Genomic DNA, 15754 nt, shown 5'->3' with positions numbered 1-15754 from the left:
GCTGAATTCTCGCGAAGCGTGGTCACACAGCCTCGAATTAAATGTTCCAGCATGTAGTAGCCATCGCCACCTACACAGTGATCCATTAAATGCGAAGTGTCATGCCTTAACAGTGCAAGAATTCACATTTGAAGGGAAAGCCGCATCGCATAAACTTTTGCGGTTGACTGTACCTTAGCAAGTTTTAAGAACCTTTGCTGAGCTACGATTAGCCCAAATACAAAAAGAAAGTTTGACATTCATGCAGCGCTCTTTTCACTCGATTGCTATCGTCGTCCCTTCCTTACGTTTCGCGCTGTTACATATTGCAATGAACTAGCCGAGCAGCAACCATTCTCCTAATTAGCGATAGTCTGGGTTATTGTGAGCTAAAATAATTGGCTGGTGACCATCCTCAGGTCGAACATTTTAAGCATGGGTGACTCAGCGTGATGTGTGCCAGATTGTTGTTAAGATGATAAAATAATTGACAAAGGGGTGCTCACCAGGGTTTGCACCAGTCCTAAAGAAGACTGGCTGCTTGGCGTACTTGAGGAAGTACTCAACGTGGCCCATTTCATGGTGCACAGTGAGCAGATCATCCATCTTCACTTGTGTACATTGCTTGATCCTGTTGGCATTTCAGCATCGAATTCAAGGAGCCAGTCAATCAAGAAAAACTGATGTCATGTTATAGCCAACAAACCGAAACAGGCTACTAAAAGGTAAATTGAAAAGTAATTTCTCTTTGGCTGCATTGGTTATAAACGAGTAGTATGCGTACTATCGAAGCAATTTTGGCAAATTCACAAGTCTGGTTGTGGTGTACCTTTCTTGATACCTGGTGGTGAGCGCATATGACGCAAATCATAGAACGTGGCCTCCGATATTTCCAGTAAGCCACGGATGCCGCCTAATCTCTGAGGTCATGCCCAGGCGCTGCGCTGTTTCCCGTGATGTGGCCGTTACTAAACGATCCGGATGCTACGGCATTTCCAGCGAGTGGTTGTGCGCGCTTAATTTTTTCTGTATGTACCTTTTGGGGCTTGACCTCCAACAATAATTGCCTTAAATCTTGCATACACTTCCTTTATTCAACACTCTACGCTCGATTGCTGCTTCCGTGAAAGCTATGTCACGCTGATATCGTGTCTGACAGTGAAAGAAAATTCACGCCCTAATAAATTAACTTCTTTGGTTTCACGTGCCAAAACCACGATCCAATTATGAGGCACGCCAAGAGGGGGGGGGGGGGGGAGACTTGCAGGAGGGAGGGTGTGCGGGATTAATTTTTATCACCTGGGGTTCTTTAATGTTCGTGAAATGCACAGTACACGAACGTTTTTTCCCCCTCCATCCCGCCCCATCGGAATGCGGTTGCCGTGGCCCGGATTGCACATGAACCCGCAACCTTGAGCTCTGGAGTGCAATGCCATAGCCATTGGGCTACGTCACGGCAGCTCATGCACGCACGTTCAATGGAGGTTAATAACTGAGGGGCAGAATAAGCCCTACTGCGCGAAGCAAATTACGGTGTTGGGCTAATTTGGTTAACTGCATGTCGGATGTTTTGTGTGGTGCAAACAGGAAGTGGAAGGAAGCATTGAGATGGACGAGCGCTCTACGTACTTGGTGCTCTTTCTTGGCCGACTCTTCTTTCTTCCGCTTACTGTTTACACCGCAAACATCGATGTTCCTTAGCTACTAAGAATGTGGGCTAGTTGGGTTTGCGTTCAGCATATGGCGGACAGTGCTGATCACCGTCTTATTCGTCCGCTTGTCCCATGGTCCGCGCTGTTGGCCACATCGAAGATAGGCCTGAAGCAATGTAGATTTATTATGATGTGGTGGCTTTTCTCTCTTTCTTGTTTCTGTTCTAGCTTATGCACCAGGACGTCTATCTCTACGAGCTTTCCCCCACTTACCTCGAACATAAAATTCTGCTGAGAGAATACGCACACACTACCTGAAGCTACAGTTAAGTATCTTATGTTGTCCAAGGTCCAAGATTTTTGTGTGGTTCCGCTAAATGGCTGTTAGACAAATGACAAATGGCTTTCAATTTATCGAAAAATGGCTGATAATTTATATTCGATCTGTGAAAACTTGGTCGTTCTATAAGGGCCCGCTTACATTGATGCCCAATTTAGTGGAGCGTTTTTCTGTGATCTGTGTGACCGCTCCTTTTCTTTTTTCTTCCTTTAATAACACGGCCGCAGGAGCAATAAAATCCCAATACAGCTCATCAAAAACCTCGGTCAAGAGAGCAAGGCACTGCTGACTAATGCCAAGAGCAAGTGATTAGAACGAAGAAAATGCCGCTTGTATGGCATGAAAGCAAGATGAACCTCATTTACTAATGCAAAGGTGCTAACCTTAATAAAACAAGCTCGTACACGCCAATTACAGTAACGTCAGTGGTATGTAGAATGACAATGCAAGCTATAAAATTGGAACTGTCGAAGTGGGTGGAGAAAAGTGTTGTACTGAGGGAACTGTAGAACGGGTACAGACCAAGGAGGCGCTTAGGGAGGGTAGTACGTTCCTACTAACTCAGTGCATAGAGATTTCAGTAGCTCTGAATAGACCTCTGCGGATAGAATTTCTAAATATTAAAGCAGCCTATGACAATGTAGACATGGAATTGTTATGGGACATTCTTGAGCACAAATTTAAGACATAGATGACAATTTTGTGGAACTGTTGAGGGAGATATATAGAGACGACCTACTACAAATTTTATGGGAAGGCCGAAAATGAAATGAAGTGGTGGAAATTCATCAGTGAATGAAGCAAGGATGTCCTCTCTCTCCGTTGTTGTTCATGCTCTATGTTAAGGGCATAAAAAGACAATTGGAAAACAGTGAATTAGGGTTTGATTTATCCCACATAATGTAATGGACAAATGGTGCAGCAGAAGGTCCCTGGACGGATGTATGCAGTTGACATTACCTTACTAGCGCACAATGCAGGAGATTTACATACACTTGCGAATATGTGGGGCAACGTAGCGACAAATCTAGGCCTTCAGTTTAGCGCAGAAAAATATGGAATTATGATCTTCAATGAAGAGACGAGTATTTACGTGGTGTCGATTCAACAGCAAGTCATACCCACAGTCAAGCAATTTAAATACCTCGGCGTATACATAAGCGAAGGAAAAGATTTACTCGAGCACCCACCAAGATAATCTGAGAAGAAAGGGGAAACGGAATGCAGCAATAATGAAACAGAGAGCATTTTGGAGCCGCAATAAATGTGAAGTGGGGCACGGAATCTGGAATGGAGTAATGGTGCCAGCGCTAACATTCGCAAACGCCATTCTGTACTTAAAATCGGATTTCTTGTTGGGGTCGGAATTTAATCAAAGATCAGTGGGCCGTTTGGCTTTGAGAGCACACGGTAAATCCGCAGATTAGGCAACGGAGAGTGACATGGGGGGTTGGGCCTCTTTTAAAGTAAGAGAAGCGCAGAGCAAAATTATTTTTGAAGAAAGACTCGGAAACATGGATTAAAATAAATGGGCAGCTAAAGTGCGTAAGTCTCTGCATCTGCAAACGGAGAACGGAGGAAGAGGTCAAGATGGGAACCAAGTACAGGGTAATTGAGAGTGTAAGTAGACAACTAGGAGTCATAAGAAAAAAAGTGAGGGAAACAGATACAGCAAATTGGATGCTAAGAATGGAAACAAAAGAGGCCATGGAAATGTACAAGAATTGGATGAAAGAAATTCGAAGGGAAAGTATGTACGGTAGCATAATGGTTTATCTAATTGTCTTGCTATTTGGGGCTCGAGCTGGTTGCTTAAGGACAGAAACATACCGGACCAAATATTCGCAACAAGATGATGCATGCGTATGCTGCAGCAAAACTCTGGAGACCACTCGGCACATCCTAATGGAATGCGAAGGGATTCACTCACTGAGACCCGTAGGTGACGTACACTTTCCAGAAGCATTTGGATTTAAAGTGGGCAGAAGCATCAACCGGTCAGCAGCTGAGATAAGCAAGAGACGTTTAGAGTATTGGTGGAAAAAAAGCAGGGAATAGATTGATACGACAGAATCCGTTACATGCATAGGTAGCGGTACAAGGTAGACAGAGATGTTTGCAGGAATAGAAAAAAAGAAATACTAAGGAGACGTATACAGAAATGCTAGAATGAAAAACGTGCAGCATACCTAATTAAACCAAACAGGCTAGGTGACTATTTGTCACCGCTAAACTTCAAAAGGGATGCCAATAAATCATCATCATCGACCTAACTTCTTCGTCCCTGTCTGTGTTAGCGCTGTTGTTTGTCAAGCTTGAACGTAGACCAACTTGCCAAAGTTTCCTATGCTATTGCAGTACATATACTTGCCTTACGTCCTTGCTCACGTAGAAATCCCAAGCCGAAGCATGACATACAATCTTTCTGTCTGTAGGCTTTGTCAGCACCGACCGCTCCCAGAATGTTTTGGGCATTGGCGGTAGACCCATGGAGGTGAAAAATTCCTCGGACATCTTGAACATGTCGAGAACAGTCATGTTCTGCAAGATAGAGACACCAGGGGGTGAAACTTTTGAGCTTTCTTATACAAAAATAATACTTCGCTTTATGTGTGCACATTGTTGTTTCAAACAGTGCGATGGAGAATTTAATGCTTTGTACGAACATGTTATAGGGCCCATGACATGTATGTCGTACCATTCTCTGTTTATAGCATGTAAACGAGAGTAGTGGAGCTAAAATGCGTATTAAACTAGCTCTCAGTGGACGTTTTATCAGACAAATTCAATTTGAAATTGTAGCCTCGACGCTCCTACCACTGACAGCGACCGCCATTTTGGCGTGGTTTGTGTGACGTCAAGAAGTGCGGGGCAGTCATCTGTTCCGAAACCAGGTGGGCGCACCTTGTCGGACTCTCCTCGCTCTGCCCAAGTTCTGACCCGCTGTGGTTGCATGGACGTCAGACTCTGGAGTTTTGCAAGACGCGTAGTGCCACCTGCCGTTGCGAAGAGGCAGTAATTGAGTAGTGCGAAGCCCGACTCCCTTGCTAAGTTGCCTATGCAGCTAGCGACTGCGAAATAACGATTTAACTAGATTTTGGTCCATATTGCGAGTGTTTTGCGCATTTAACACCCAGACAGAGAGCTATGAATTTCTACGCTAGTCGTACGCGCCGCTGAACTGCCATAAAGCGCTTGCTGGCAGACTGATGGCGGAAACGACGGCAACCGCGATAGCTCCGCGCGCTACGAAGAAACGCCGCAATCGACGCTACGGTTGTGTTGTAAATTGCCATGAACGTGAAGGGCGGAATAACAACGTTCAGTTTTACCGATTTCCATCGCGATCGTATGAAGGGGAAAGGCGAGAGCGCTGGATACGGGCCGTTCAATCTGTTGTGTAATCGATTACTTGCATTCCCCACAACACAGTGGCTCGCACGAGAAAGTGCGACAATTTTGTTCTTCTGTAATTGTGTTGCGTGGCCCTGACGGAGGACCGTGGTAACCAAGCGAAAACTCAAGAATCTGCAGCCGCCACTTCGTTGGTAACAGGGAAAACAACGTTGCGAATCATCCTGCTTATGTGCCATCGATATCTCCACCTTTTAACAGGCGTCCGCCTCCGCTTGACTCAGGTGGAACGGAGATTTGGCAGGTCAGCTTAACCAAACATTTTGGTTCGTTTATGAATTCAAAATCCTGTTCTAGAGCATCGTTGTATCGCGAGCTCATTTCTACTTTCGGTATTGTTCTGCGCCGATACAACAAGCACGCTTCGCAAGGTGCTCAGCCTGCTCGACTGCGTTTTTCAAACGTGAGCAATAAATTTGCTATAGGAGCACTGGATCAGTAATTGCGAAGTAACGCACGTGTGTAAAGAAAAAAATGTCGCGTTTATTTACATATATTTGTGCCCGCTTGTTGCTCGAAGCCTCTGCGAAAACCAAATTAAGGTACTGAGCGATGCGGTAGCTCCTGCGAGAAAGAAAGATGCAGCGCGTAGGCACTGTAGGAAGCTTACTTTCGTTATGATCGCACGCTGTTTGCTGCCCTGGAAAAGGCTATGAAAGGATTTACTCTCTGTAAATAATTGCGAGACAAAAAATTACGATAAAATACAAAAAGATATAGGAGATACTTAAGTCTTGTGTTCAGGACATATTCAATATGAATCAATTTGAAATGCTTAGATTTTTATGCTGATATGCCTATAGACAAACCTGATGCTCTCTGTACTTGCGAGTTGAAGCGCGCCGAAATAACACTTGAGACTTTATTTTATATTGTACACGTACTTCGCCCTGCTGAGCTTCCTTTCGGAAGCGTGGATGGGCGGGAGAAGCTTTCCAGGTCCTTGATTTTTAGGAAACCGTGCCTCAACACAAACGAAAGAGAAGGGTCCATTGTGGCCTATGCACCTTCGCTTGCGGACCGCTCTCCTTGCACTACTCAGTTTGCGCCAAGGCTGCGATGGGGGCGCTGGTGATGGGTTTTTCCGCAGCGCCGCCTGGGCAGAGTCTGAGGTCTATAGTGGCTTTGGCGTTACGCTGCTAAGCACGAGGTCGCGGGATCAAATCCCAGCCATGGCGGCCGCATTTCAAAGGGGGCGAAATGCAAAAACGCCCGTGTACCGAGCATTGGGTGCATGGTATGGAACCTCAGGTGTTAAAAATAATCCGGAGACCCACTCTACGACCTGCCTCATAATCAGATCGTGGTTTTGACACGTAAAACCCCAGATTTTTTTAAAAGCGGAGCTGTATGTCTACCCTCCCATACATTTTTCAGTATCCGTGCCTCAAAACTCCCGCGCCCTCTATGAGGATGCAAAACAAATCAGTGAGACATGCTCTGACACCTGGCGTAGCAAGAGGAAAGCTAAGAAATCACCCGGGGGGATGGATCGATGCTATGAGCATCCCCTTTGGAATGGGGTGTTGGATTGCGTGACCAAGCTCCTGTTATTATAGTCGCTATGTTCTGCTTGTGTTAAAGAAGAAAAGGAATCAATTCCAGAATGAATTTCCATAACCAAACTTTCTGAACTCTTACTGTGAACTTTGTTTTTGCGCGCCTCCGTTGTTTGTCGTTTTCCTACTCTTTCTCCACCAATCTTCCAATCGCCTCTTACTAATCGTTATTGCAGACATGTATATTTTCCCCCTGCCCTCGCTGAACCAAAGCGATTCAAGGAAGCCTGAAGTGCCTAAATCGACCAGTGGGCAGATAACTTCCCGTTCTAATAAAACATGCTCCATCGTTTCCCTAGCTTTGCCGCAGCAAGCACGTGCTTCTTCGTCCTTGTTGTATCTCGCTTTATAAGCGTTATCCTTGTTATATTGCTTTATCTCGCTTTATATCGACAGGAAGACGGGTGCCACGAAGCGGACAATGCGATGACGCGACACAGGTACCACGCCAGTAAATTGGACGAGCACAAGTATGCGAAAATTCAGAGGGACTTTCTGGACCATAAATGTTCTGGACAGACATTTCGGATTCAATTGTGCGGTATGCGACAGACTAGTTCGAGAAAGATCTGATGGTGGTGAGTAACGTTTTAGATGTCGCGAAGCGTGAACGCAATGCGGTTTTGACAGCTACCCCAGCTCCTGCCAGCTGCTCGATTTGCCTGCGCCGAGGGAGCGCTAATGGCCGTAGCGCGCGCATCGATCATTTGCTATAACAGGTCGTTGCTAACAAGCCATCTACTGCATTTCCGCGTCTGCGGAAGGAGCCGAATGGGCAGTTAGTATGTTGCACGCGCTGGGGTGGGGATGCCGCGTGTCGTGCTTACTGCCGAAGAACAAGCCACTACGAGGCCCAGCTTCGGGACCGCAGCATTGAGCGAGAGCGGCGGGCGGCACGTACCAGCGATGAGCGGGCCGGAGAGGCTGCCCGTGAGTGGCGGGCTCGAGCGGAAAGACCTAATGCGGCGCAACGACAGAGGTACCACCATTGGTACCATGCTCGGAAGGCTGCTAGTGGTGCGCATGCGCCATTCCGACGAGACTTAATGGACAAAACGCTTGGCTTCAGTTGTCGTTACTGTGGCCGATTGTGGTTTTAAAACGAGTTATCGGTGATTGCGAACGTTTATCACCATGATGTTTACAACTCCGCTAGTCCTCCATTTTTGCAGGGCGGAATGGCCTTGAATTTTTTTCTGAACGTGTTCGGGCACCCAATGCCGCAGCAAGGGTGTCCCCGTTAAATTGTGGTCGCGATTCTTTGACGGTAAGAACAGCGCAAATTAGAGAACGCCTGCATGAACTATCTCAGGATGACCCCCGAGGCAAACATGCGAGAACGAAACGACGCGTTTACCACGAACATTGACCACGCAGAATGTTGCCAGACCGATTGTATACGGTTAAACTGCGATATAAAAAAAGTTCAGCCAGAAATTTTCTACCATACCGAATGGATCCGTACCTTGCAAGCTTCCTGTGGGACGCATAGAGTTTAAAGGGACACTAAAGATAAATATATTTCGAGCTGTATGAGTAAATTACCCTTCTACAATAACAAGAAAGCCACTCTTGCGGCAAGAAAGGAGGCTTGGAAAGCCAGGAAAATGGCATAAAGCAAAGGATAGGTGGCGACGCCGTCTTGGAAGTTCACGCGCGAGCTTGCCGTGACGTCATGAATTTTGAGGGGTGTCTGCTCGGGTCTAGGTAATATTGGTCGGTAAATATGGACTACATTGTATTCCTAAAGTGCTTAACTTAGCAAGTGTGAGGAATCTTTACTGGGCCGCAATGGCCCCAACTAGAGGATATAATTTCATTGTTTCACTTTTTAGTGTTCCCACCGGCGTACGCTGCATAATTCAAGGCTGAAAACTCTAAATGATCAACTTTGTGCGTGGTACTACAGTTTTGAGGCTGCATAAAACACTCAATAAACAGAGCGCTTTAATTTACAAAGGAAGGGCACGTGTAATTATAGCTGTTGATAATTGACTCCCTCTGGGCGTCTCCTTTACGTCGTGCCCTTCACGCCGCAGATCGCAAATAAATGCAGATGTTTTTTTTTCCTAAACGATTTGATTGATTGATTACGTTTAGTAGAGAGGGCTCGCGATTAATTTTGAGCCCCGGATGTTCAGTTATGCGTACCCAAGGCACGGTACCCGAGCGTTCTTTGTATTCCGCCACGTCGGGGCTGGTAATCGAACCTGTGGCCTCGTGCTCAAAAGTTTATCATCATAGCCATGAGCCAATGAATGCGGAGCCCTCCACCGCGGCGTATCTCATAGCCCCGGTGTTGTTGTGGAACGTTAAATGGACACTTAAGGAGAAACACCTAATCAATTTGGACTGATCAAGTATTGTTTGAGAACTCTATTGTCGGCAGTTTAGCGATAATAGGTTGATTATTATAAGAGAAAATGAAGGTCAAAGTTATATTTTCTTCTTATTTCGCGCCGGAACCTTGACACCAGCACGTCAGTATGACGTCGCTGCTTTCAAAGTATATATATATATATTTCATATCTGGGCCACGTTGGATCAGCAGAAGTTCGCAGAACTTGCAATGTTCAGTCCATGGCTCCTTTAGAACACAATGTAGTCCATGTTTACCGACAAAGAGTTAACTAGGCCCTAGCAAACGCCATCAAAATGGATCCTGTCATGGCGAGCTGGTGCGGAAACTTGAATGCGGTGTCGCCACCTGTCTCTCTTTTTGTTTCTTTTCTGGCTTACCAAGCGCCTTTGGGCGGCAGGAGTGGTTTGGTGATTTTGGTATTGTGGAAGATCGATAGTTTACTAATACAGGGAGAATAATATTCCTATTTGGTCTCAACCACATGAATGAATCAATAATTATTTTTGCTGTGAGCCAATGGTTGCTAAGCCTAAAGCCTCTCCATACTTTTCTGCCGGTAAACCGGGAACGATTAAAAATAAAATTTTAAAAAGTATGGCGACGTCACTTGGTTTAATTTCTTCGGTCCCATAGTGCGCATTTGGGCATATTGTTTTTATTACTTTTTCAGGATTAGCTCAGCTGCGATTACGTAGACTACCCAATCCCAATTTAAAGTCTGAAGCATTCGGAGCTGTGCGAAAGTAGTTTAGGCACATTACTGCTATAGCTTTTGTGAAAATTTTCACAAATTTGGCCTAGGCTGTTGTGTTGTCCCAGACGACAAAAGGCACCCATCAATTGCCTGTCAATTACTGTCAGTTGATACAAAAATAGAGGATGCAGCATCAACAAGCCAACGTACCACGCGATGTTACATCTTCATCTGTGTGTTCTGTCCAATGAAAACGGTTGTTATTACAAGAAACACAAGGAGACCGTTGCTTTTTCTTACACGCACATGCTGCTTCCAGCATCTAACTGGGCTATTTAAATGAGCAATGGTGTTTTCACGTTCATAATATACCAGTCGGTAATAAAAATCGGCTTGTAAAGTTATAATTCTGAGCGAGGTTATACTTTGACGGCGGTTTCGTTGCGGTGTATGTACCGATGCTATTCCGCCTCGCGATTTATCGGTGGTCAAAGTGACGCTCCGCCCACGCTATCAATGGAATCAACCGGCAGTGAACGATGGATGACAGAAGTGGCATACAATCGAGCGAAAGGCATAGCTACGAAATAGCGGCCTCACACTACCTCATTGCAGCAGCGCAGCTCGACAAAGAAAAAAACGGCGCACTTCGACACAAACAAAGGCTCGACTGGAATACTTTGTGCACTTTCTTCACATTAAAAATGACGAAAATACGCGTGAATACCGCAATATCCACGACACACGCCGATATCATTGGCTGCGAGGACTGGGCGCGAAAAAAAAAAAATAAATGTTACCCGTCATCTCCGCTTGTTATCAATGCTTTATTTTTATTTTTCCGCAGAAGAAATGCAGAATAATATTCTGAACTTTCCGTGTTCAAAATTCCCTTTGTATCATTGTGTCCCTTTGAGATGCAGTTATGCGTAACCCTTTCAAGTGATTTATCGTGGAATTCCCACACATATTCTGCAGTTTCTAAAGCAGGACGTATGCTTAACTTCGTCAAGAAAAAAAAAATTTAAACGTGCTTAATAACACACCAAGGGGGTTCTATATGTAGCCAATATTCGTCCTATCTGTGCTTTGGTATTTGTGTTTGCAAATTTATGTTATAAGCATTCGTGTACAGATAGGGCTTTTTGCTATCGATATTAAAATAGTCTATCACACGCGCAATATTGCTTGCAATCTTTTTGTGCATAAACGCTCAATTCCCCATACTGTATTGCCCTCTGGGTCAATGTAAGCATACTCATAAATAAATAAATAAATAAATAAATAAATAAATAAATAAATAAATACGGCGAAATATTGGTTTCTAAAAGGGTCTATTCATTGCTTTCTAAGAGCGCTTGGGGCTAACATTTTTTTAGGCGGATGGTCTGGCGATAGAGTATTCTTTTAACGACACGTACACATCGATGTGTGTTCAACAGCGCCCGCAGCCCCACCCTACGCAGCGGTTTACTTGTACGTGGAAGGCTGTCAGCCGACGACAAGTCTACGCAGGATTTAAGGTGTGCGCCCTCGGCTCACTGGGTCTAGGTGTGCCGAACCGATTTACTCAATTAAAGAAAAAAAAATATTATTCCCGCGTAAACGGTTCCAATGCTGCAATGTGGCTATGACGGCTCATTATCAGTTCAGGCCATCCGAAGTTCTTTAAAGGGACACTGAATAGCAACAGTACATCAGTTTAGACTGATAAAGCATCTTGCGGAACCGTTACCCATTCGGCGAGAAGAAAGTTCATTATTAACGGAAAAAAAAAAGTCTAGGCAAAAAATGAGCTTTCCTTCTGAATATCTCGTGGAAACCCCTGTGCCCTACGTCGGCGTGGCCTTACGGATTTATCAGAGGTTTTGTGGTAGTTTAGTTTTTCTGGCGCACGTCATGTTCTCAAATCTTCCTAGGTTAATAGGTTTGTTTGTAAGTTTGTATGTTTACAGAATACTGCGGTTATTGAAAGACCATGCAGGGAGAAGAAAGTTTTTGTTCACATAAGGAGCACGTTGCGGCACTAAATTTGAACAAGGGATACAGTGCGGTATGTACATAAATATATATATATATATATATATATATATATATATATATATATATATATATATATATATATATATATATATATATATATCATAAGAAGCCAGCAAACACGGACACAAAGGACAACATAGGAGAAATTATTTGTGCTTAATAAATGCAACAAAAAAACGATAAATTAATGGAAATGAAAGTGGATGAAAAAGCAACTTGCCGGACGCGGGGAACGATCCCACAACCTTCGCGTTTCGCCTGCGATGCTCTACCAAATGAGCTACCGCGGCGCCATTTTGCCATCCACTTTCTTGGGTATTTATGTTTCCTACCAGAACCCTGGAAGTGTTAGCCAGCGCCACCGCTCACTGACCTTGGCGGCGGATGTGGAACATCGTTTCTGCCGCAGGCGTCACGAGACCGTGATCTTTTTGGGTGAAGGCAAGTGACCAATAAGCGACCATGAACGACAATCTTATGGGCATCATTAAGCGGTGTGCAATAGAAGTCGGTGGTAACATTGTTAGACAGGATACCAGTAAGCTGTCGCAGGAGACGAAAGATCTGATTAAGGAACGCCAATTTATGAAAGCCTCTAACCCTACAGCCCACAGGCTCTAATCCCACAGGTAACGCCGGAAGAAGTAAAGAAAGCCTTGGGAGCTATGCAAAGGGGGAAGGCAGCTGGGGAGGATCAGGTAACAGCAGATTTGTTGAAGGATGGTGGGCAGATTGCTCTAGCGAAACTGGCCACCCTGTATACGCAATGCCTCATGATTTCGAGCGTACCGGAATCTTTGAAAAACGCTAACATAATCCTAATCCATAAGAAAGGGGATGCCAAAGACTTGAAAATTTATAGACCGATCAGCTTACTGTCCGTTGCCTACGAAGTGTTTACTAAGGTAATTGCAAATAGAATCAGGAACACCTTAGACTTCCGTCAACCAAAGGACCAGGCAGGATTCCGTAAAGGCTAGTCAACAATAGGCCATATTCACACTATCAATCAGGTGACAGAAAAATGTGCGGAATATAACCAACCTTTATATATAGCTTTCATTGATTACGAGAAAGCGTTTGATTCAGTCGAAACATCAGCAGTCATGGAGACATTGCGGAATCAGGGTGTAGAAGAGTCGTATGTAAAAATACTGAAAGATATCTATAGCGGCTCCACAGCCACCGTAGTCCTCCATAAAGAAAGCAACAAAATCCCAATAAAGAAAGGCGTCAGGCAGGGAGATACAATCTCTCCAATGCTATTCACAGCGTGTTTACAGGAGGTATTCAGATACCTGGATTGGGAAGAATTGGGGATAAGAGTTAATGGAGAATACCTTAGCAACTTGCGATTCGCTGATGATATTGCCTTGCTTAGTAACTCAGGGGACCAATTGCAATGCATGCTCACTGACCTGAAGAGGCAACGTATCCAGCTTTTCTGGACATGAGGGTTTAGTTCGCGTGAGTGCCACCACGTGGCGTACTAACCTTAAGCTTTTCAAACTTCCCGCGGTGACGCGTGATGACGTCAACCAAACAAAATAAAAAAAAATAAAAGCTATCCCTGCGCATTGAACTTCGCCACAATGCTTGTCCCGCCGGTGTTATCAGTGGTCTTGATCAAGCGTATTCACTCGTCGCCTAGAAATTACTCGTCATCCTAAGAGCGTTTAGTCGCGACGAGCAATGGTTGATTCTGGGCTTTTGATGCGGTTCTTTTTTTTTCTTACTTTCTTTTCCTTTTCTTTTTTTTTCATTCTACGGAGTAAAGAAGCTAGCCTAATCGTCAGAAGTACTTCGGGGCAGCCTTTCTTCAGTCGGCACACATTGTTAACGTCCGAACATCGCACAGCGTCTACTAGAGACGCCGTCGTGGACGGATTTCGATTTTCCACTATCGAATTCGTTAAGGTGCACACAGTTATTTCACTAGCGACATTGCAATGCGCACTCATGGGCTACCGCCGCAGCTGCAAATCTAGATGTGCTTAAGCATTAAGACATATACATGGATAAGTTGGTTTTTCACCTTAACACAAAAGTCACTATACAGGAGTTGAGCAAACTGTTCCTGTGTCGTCGCAGGGTGTGAGACCGGGCTAGTTGGTATTCCATGCTAAAGTGACTAGCGCAAGAGTGGACACGGGACACTAGAGGCGACAAGGATAAGCGCAAACATCCAACTGGGCGCTTGTCCTTGTAGCGTCTTTAGTGTTCCCTGTCCACTCTTGCACTAGTCACTTCAGTTTGTGTCGTCGTCCGTTAGCATGCTATAGCCGAAGCTGTTCGCAATATTACGTCTCCATTTACTGGCCACCAGGCCAGGTACACCATTGGGTACGACACATACAGTACTTGCAGTTAGTTTCCAAAGTCGTCTCCCATGGCGGTTGTCCGCGTGCGTGAAGCAAGAACGACATTTAAAATTATTGTGCAGTAACATATGCGGGATTTGTGTGTTCTCCACATTCTCTACCATGTTGCCGTTCCGCCTTTATTATATAGCCGCAATGTAGACTAGCAGCTATCGAACGCCATAAAGGCTATCCCTATACTCAAAGACCTCGCGCACAACTCCTGTCGCTTAATTGTATTCAAGAGTTGTGCGACTGCCCAGGATATCCTTAACGAATGTTACATAATACATTATGAGGTTTTACTTGCCAAAACCACGATTTCATTATGAGGCACGCCGTAGTGCAGGATTCGAGAATAATTTAGACCACTTGGATTTTTTAACGTGTGCCTAACCCTAAGTACGCGGGTTTTCGCATTTCACACCCATTGAAATACCGCTGCCATGGTTGGGATTCGACTCGAGACCTCGTGATTAGCAGCCAAACCCAATAAAAGCTAAGCAACTATGGAGGGAAGGAATGTTGGCAGTAGGAGGAAGGTAACAGCCGGAAGGTGAGACAATTTGTTCCAATCCTCATTGCGCGAAAATCGGTACCATCTGTCGAAGAATGACACCGTAGAATGCACTGTATTCAATGAGTGAAAAAATTATGCTAATCCTATGTATGTGCGAATCGATGTAAGCAACGCTTTCTGCGTTTGTTGTCATTGTCATGCGTAATCTCCACAGAGTAGACAGGCACTCTCCAATGAAATGCTGTCAATGTTTGCCTGATTACGCCTGCCATTGTGATGCAAATAAACGGGCGCCTTCAACTCTTTTTCTCAGAGATAAACGCTGAATGAAATGCTGACGTGATCCTAAACAAGATCAACAAGCGCCGTAGTGCTCGACCTTACGACGCCCATATTCGTAAGCTTATATTCGTGATTTTTTTTTTTTTTGGGGGGGGGGCGTTATGCTCTTGTACCCTAGACATGTCCCTCGGACGTCTCTGATGTGCTCGTTTTTATTGTCAAGTACGCAATGAAAACTCTCATCGCTCCAAGTTCATGATGTATTGGTGGCAGGCCACCATGGCGTGTCGCGCAAGTATAACCACGCTGATTCGTTTGGGTTGACATATACTATTTTGTGCGTCATACTTCGCCACATTCATTTTTCAAACTATGCCAGAGCTCGAAAAGGGCGGCCAACTCACTACGTCCCTTACCTCTGTTTACTTCCGCAAAATGTGTGTTTATCGCAGTGGTTACCAAATACGCCCAGCGGTACGCTACGACACAAGCCTTTATGGCGGCTGAGCAACTGAAGTCGCAGGCTTTATTCAACATGGCGTCGACGTT

General features: G+C 44.9%; 1 protein-coding gene across 1 annotated transcript in view; it reads right to left on the bottom strand.

Annotated features, from left to right (window-relative positions):
• LOC126530341 (angiotensin-converting enzyme-like) overlaps positions 1-15754 on the bottom strand; it is a 179329-nt gene that overhangs the window by 107237 nt on the left and 56338 nt on the right. The window contains exons 7-8 of the mRNA XM_055070249.1: positions 4343-4512; positions 486-610 (exon numbers count right to left, since the gene is read on the bottom strand). Of these exons, the coding sequence (XP_054926224.1) occupies positions 486-610; positions 4343-4512 (295 nt within the window). The remainder of the gene's footprint in view (positions 1-485; positions 611-4342; positions 4513-15754) is intronic.

This window comes from Dermacentor andersoni, chromosome 5, assembly GCF_023375885.2.
Source record: "Dermacentor andersoni chromosome 5, qqDerAnde1_hic_scaffold, whole genome shotgun sequence".
NCBI lineage: Eukaryota > Metazoa > Arthropoda > Arachnida > Ixodida > Ixodidae > Dermacentor > Dermacentor andersoni.
Note: the sequence above shows the minus strand (reverse complement) of the source record. Positions and strands in the feature narration are given on the sequence as shown.